The 6050-nt window shown below is 44.9% G+C and overlaps 1 protein-coding gene across 1 annotated transcript; it reads left to right on the top strand.

Annotated features, from left to right (window-relative positions):
* Nucleotides 1–1706: 1706 nt before the first annotated feature.
* LOC143961832 (E3 ubiquitin/ISG15 ligase TRIM25-like) lies at nt 1707–5845 on the top strand. The gene has a single exon (XM_077471165.1). The coding sequence runs from the start codon at nt 1797–1799 to the stop codon at nt 3669–3671; it is 1875 nt and encodes a 624-aa protein (XP_077327291.1). The 5' UTR covers nt 1707–1796; the 3' UTR covers nt 3672–5845.
* The last annotated feature ends 205 nt before the right edge of the window (nt 5846–6050 follow it).

Genomic DNA, 6050 nt, shown 5'->3' with positions numbered 1-6050 from the left:
GTGACAAAAGTCTCTAGAGAAGTGCAGTATGTATGTGGAAGAAGGTATATAACACCCCGCTTCAATCTGTCGTTTTTGGGGGCCACTGGTCTATCACACCACTTATAATATTTTTTTTTTTATTGCGTTTGTCACTCTTTGTAGAGTGTCCCTCAGAACCACAGGAATCCCGGCAGCCTGACAGGTCTTAGCTGAGGAGGACAAGGGCAATCCCATCACCTGACTCCGCCCCCCACTGACGCAAGGGGAAACCCGGGCTTCCCCAGTGACCCCACCCCTTCTGATGTAATGCAGGTTTCTGTTACATCAGAGGGGGCGGGGTCACCCACACGTCACTGCGGAAGCCCGGGTTTCCCCTTGCCTCAGAGGGGGCGGGGTCAAGTGACGGGTGGCCCTGTCCTCCTCAGCTAAGACGTGTCAGGCTCCCGGGATTCCCGCAGTGTCTCCAGTGGAGACAGGATGCGCTGCGCTGGACCATCGGGAGAGATCACCCATCACTGGACCCCGGAGAACAGATCAGGCATCGCTGGACCCCAGAGAAGAGAAGAGATCACCCATCGCTGGATACCAAGAGTGGATTACCACAGCTGGAATCTTTTTTTATTTTTAATAAAGGACTTATCCCAACAGTGTGTGTCTTTTTTAACAATTTTTTACACTTTCTTTGTGAAATGGTAGGGGTACAATGTACCCGTTACCATTTCAAACAGGGGAGGCGGGATCTGGGGATCCCCTTGTTAAAAGGGGCTTCCAGATTTTGATAAGCCCCCCGCCCGCAGGCCCCCACAACCACCGGCCAGGGTTGTGGGGATGAGGCCCTTGTCCCCATCAACACATGGTGCTTTGAGGGTTCACAGACCGCCAAAGCATCCTCCCAATGTTGACAGCACGTGGCCTGGTACGGTTCAGGAGATGGGTGCTCTCTTATCCCCCCCTCTTTTCCTGTGGCCTGCCAGGTTGCGTGCTCGGATAAAGGGTCTGGTATGGATTTTTGGGGGGAACCCCACGTCATTTTTTTTTTAAATATGAAGCGGGGTTCCCCTTAATATCCATACCAGACCTGAAGGGCCTGGTAATTGAATTTGGGGGAACCCCACGGTTTTTTTTTTTTTTATCAGTGACTTTCAATGACTGTTCTCTGTATTACGGGGAGCCGACAATTCATTATAGCCACGAGTGCTTTTAAATGACTTTTTTTCCTGCAGAAATGACACTTTGTGCAGGGACAGTTCTAAGCATGGGAAACATGCGCCCCTTCACAGGCATACTATACACACCCCCCAGGTATGAAATTTAAAGGAATATTACACATTATTGTTTCACTTTAAGCATTATTAAAATCACTACTCCTGAAAAAATGTCCGTTTTAAAAAAAAAATTGCATTGATACATGTCCCCTGGGGCAGGACCCAGGTCCCCAAACACTTTTTAGGACAATATCTTGCATATAAGCCTTTAAAATGAGCACTTTTGATTTTGAACGTTTGAGTCCCATAGACTTTAATAGGGTTCTAAAGTTCACGTGAATTTTAGGTCTGTTCGCAAGGTTCTGGTGCGGACCGAAACCCGGGGGGTGTTCGGCTCATCCTTAATGCTGATCACGTTAATGTTAAAAATGTATTTTTATAAGTGTAAATGTACACAATCATGGGGCTTGTCCTAATCTGACATCGATAGGTTTCTTAACAAATGAAATGAGAGTGGAGCTCAGCCTCGCCCTGTGCAGGAAATCTGTAACCAGTTCAACTGCATTTCTAGTTCTAGACTTTTATTTCATTTCTCTTCTCCTGTCAGCGATGGCGTCTGGTGATCTGAGAGCTGAGCTTGATTGTTCCATCTGTCTGAACATATATACAGATCCTGTAACCCTGATATGTGGACACAACTTCTGCCGGGTCTGTATTGATCGTGTGCTGGATACACAGGAGGGGTCTGGAGGATATTCCTGTCCTGAATGTAGAGAGAAGTTTCCGGATCGTCCTGCACTGCAGAAGAACATGAAACTTTGTAACATGGAGGAGAAGTGCCTGTCTGTTCCGCCAGATCAGCAGGGGGTCTTCTGTACTCACTGTGTGGACTCTCCTGTACCTGCTGTTAGATCCTGTCTGCTATGTGAGGTTTCTCTGTGTGATAAACACCTGAGAGTCCACAAAAAGTCCCAAGAACACGTCTTATGTGACCCCACCTTGTCCATGGAGAGCAAGAAATGCTCCGTCCATAAGAAGAGCCTGGAGTATTACTGCACTGAAGATAATACCTGTATCTGTGTGTATTGTATGATTGGAGGACATAAAGGACATGAGATGAAGTCACTGGATGAGGCTTCTGAGAAGAAGAAGGAGACACTGAGGAATGTTCTGCAGAAACTTTTAACAAAGAGAGAGGAGACGGAGGAAAGAGTCCAGAGTCTGCAGGAACACCGGAGGAAAGTAGAAGAAGAAGAAGCCGGTGACACAGAGAGAGTCACTGGCCTGTTTGAAGATATCAGGAGACGTCTGGAAGACCTGGAGAAGAGAGCTCTAAGGGACATCTCCGGGAGGGCAGAGCGGATCTCCATCTCCATCCGGGATCTGGAAATAAAGAAGGAGGAGCTGTCCAGGAAGTTGCGTCACATTGAGGAGCTGTGTAACGTGACGGATCCACTGACTGTCTTACAGGAATCAGACACAGGTGACTTGTGTGATACTGAGGATGGAGATAATGAGGACAGAGAGAGACATGAGGAGCTCCTCCATGATGGAGGGGGTCTGGATGTGGCGGGGGTCTTACACACAGGTTTATCTGATATAATAACAGAGGTAAATGTATACTTCCCCAAACTGGGATATGCAGACATATTACTGGATGGAAACACAGCTGGTAATAATCTACAGATATCAGATGACAGGAAAACTGTATCCTGGTCAGATATAGACCAGAATCGCCCAGAAACACAAGAAGGATCTCAGGATGATCCTCAGGTGATGAGCAGTCAGAGTTTCTCCTCAGGGCTAAATTACCGGGATGTGGATGTCGGGGGGTCAGGGAGCTGGAGAGTTGGGATGTGTTACTCTGAAGAAATATTACTGGATGGAAACACAGCTCATAATAATCTACATATATCAGATGATGGGAAAACTGTATCCAGGTCAGATAGGAACCAGAAGCGCCCACAAGCACCAGAGAGATTTCAGTGGCATCCTCAGGTAATAAGTAGACAGAGTTTCTCCTCAGGGAGACATTACTGGGATGTGGATGTCGGGGGATCACATGAATGGGTAGTCGGGATGTGTTACCCCAGTATAGATAGGAAAGGACATAATTCAGAGATTGGAGAGAATAAAAAGTCCTGGGGATTGGACAGGTCTGGTCATCAGTATTTTGTGATGCATGACGGTAATGAGATCCCCTTACCTGACAATCTCACCAGTAACAGAGTCAGGATAGATCTGGATTATGAGGCCGGGTGGATCTCGTTTTATGATCTGTGTGACCCGATCCGACACCTCCACACCTTCACCACCACCTTCACTGAACCCCTCCATGCTGTGTTTAATGTACTGAAAGGTTGTATAACGATATGTGGGGGGAGATGTGAGAACTCCACCCCGGAGTCTGGTGACATCATAGGGATGGGTGGTGCGACTGGATCATTGATCAGCAAAGGCTTGGAGGAAGTGGTGACTCCATAGATAAGATCCACCCTAAGACAGGATGTGTGTTACTGGCAGGATCACCAGGGGAATTAAATGGAAAAAAAGCCTAAGATTGATAAGCTTCAATATATATAATTTTTGTTTTTGGGTTTATTACCACTTTAAGTCTTTGCCCTGGAGCAAGAATGCTGGGGATAAGAATCAGAAAAGTTTCAGAATTCATTATCTCTATACTTGTTCCGGGTCAGAGACTGAGACAGGAATGAAGCCAAAGCATAGTTACATAGTAGGTGAGGTTGAAAAAAGACACACGTCCATCAAGCCAAATCTATATGTGTGATTATATGTCAGTATTACATTGTATATCCCTGTATGTTGTGGTCATTCAGGTGCTTATCTACTAGTTTCTTGAGACCACCGCCTGTGGAGGGGAATTCCACACCCTTGCCGCTCTTACAGTAAAGAACCCTCTACTTAGTTTAAGGTTAAACCTTGTTTCTTCTCATTTTAATGAGTGGTCACATGTCTTATTAAACTCCCTTCCGCGGAAAAGTTTTCTCCCTATTGTGGGGTCACCAGTATGGTATTTATATATTGTAGGGTCACCAGTCTGGTATTTGTATAATGAAATCATATCCGCTCTCAAGCGTCTCTTCTCCAGAGAGAATAAGTTCAGTGCTCACAACCTTTCCTCATAACTAATATCCTCCAGACCCTTTATTAGCTTAGTTGCCTTTCTTTGTAGTCGCTCCATTTCCAGTGCATCCTTCCTGAGGACTGGTGCCCAGAACTGGACAGCACACTCCAGAGTCTTGTAGAGCGGGAGAATTATTGTTTTATCTCTGGAGTTGATCCCCTTTTTATTACATGCCGATATTCTGTTTGCTTTGTTAGCAGCAGCTTGACATTGCATGCCATGGCTGAGCCTATCATCTACTAGGACCCCCAGCTCCTTTTCCATCTAAATTCCCCCAGAGGTTCTCCCCCTAGTGTATAGATTATATTCCTATTTTTGCCACCCAAATGCATTATTTTAATTTTTTCTACATTGAACCTCATTTGCCATGTAGTTGCCCCTCCCCCCATTCATTTGTTCAGATTTTCTGGCAAGGTTTCCACATCCTGCAGAGAAGTTATTCCCCTGCTTAGCTTAGTATTGTCCGCAAATATAGAGATTGAACTGTTTATCCCACCCCCATCCTCCAGGTCATTTATGAACAAAATAAATAGGATTGGTCCCAGAACCCTGGGGGACCCCACTACCCACCCCTGACCATTCCGAGTACTCCCCATTTATCACCACCCTCTGAACTCGCCCTTGTGGCCAGTTTTCAATCCATGTACTCACCCTATGGTCCATGCCAACGGACCTTATTTTGTACAGTAAACGTTTATGGGGAACTGTGTCAAATGCTTTTGCAAAATCCAGATACACCACGTCTACGGGCCTTCCTTTATCTAGATATACCACGTCTATGGGCTTTCCTTTATCCAGATATACCACGTCTACGGGCCTTCCTTTATCTAGATGGAAACTCATCTCCTCATAGAAGGTTATTAGATTGGTCTGGCAAGAACGATTCTTCATGAATCCATGCTAATGATAACGTTCTCATTACTAAAATCTTGTATATAGTCCCTTATCATCCCTTCCAAGAGTTTACATACTATTGATGTTAGGCTAACTGGTCTGTAATTTCCAGGGACGCATTTGGGGCCCTTTTTTAAATATTGGTGCTACACTGGCTTCTCTCCAATCAGCTGGTACCATTCTAATCAGTAGACTGTCAGTAGTGGCCCCCGGTGATTTATTAATGTTAAGTTTCCCATGTCTAATTTTGATTCTGTCCTCTGTTATCCATGGAGGTGCTTCCTGTGATGTGTCATGAGGATAAACACTGCAGTTTTGGTTACTGAAGCCCCCCGATTCCCTCATGAAGACTGAGGAGAAGAATAAATTCAATACTAGGGATGGGCTTTATGTTCGAGTCAAACATGAGTTTGACTCGAACATTGGCTGTTTGCCCGTTCACTGAATAGCGAACCATTTGGATTGTTTGTGGCAAATTCGAAAGCCACGGAACACACTTTAAAAGTCTATGGGAGAAATCTAAAGTGCTAATTTTAAAGGCTAATATGCAAGTTATTGTCATAAAAAGTGTTTGGGGACCTGGGTCCTACCCCTGGGGACATGTATCAATGCAAAAAAAGTTTTAAAAACGGCTGTTTTTTCAGGAGCAGTGATTTTAATAATGCTTAAAGTGAAACAATAAAAGTCTAATATTCCTTTAAATTTCATACCTGGGGGGTGTCTATAGTATACCTGTAAAGGGGCGCATGTTTCTCTTGTTTACAACAGTTTGATTGCAAAATAAAATTTCTAAAGGAAATAAAGTAATTTAAAAATACTCGCGG

The sequence above is a fragment of the Lithobates pipiens genome, unplaced genomic scaffold (genome assembly GCF_037356315.1).
Source record: "Lithobates pipiens isolate NorthernLeopardFrog02 unplaced genomic scaffold, aLitPip1_a1.2 Scaffold_8, whole genome shotgun sequence".
Lineage (NCBI taxonomy): Eukaryota > Metazoa > Chordata > Amphibia > Anura > Ranidae > Lithobates > Lithobates pipiens.
This window is presented reverse-complemented; position numbering and strand designations above follow the sequence as displayed.

What these genes read in the sequence shown, in the direction of transcription:
- LOC143961832 (XM_077471165.1), top strand. Translation starts at nt 1,797, where the DNA reads ATGGCGTCTGGTGATCTGAGAGCTGAGCTTGATTGTTCCATCTGTCTG.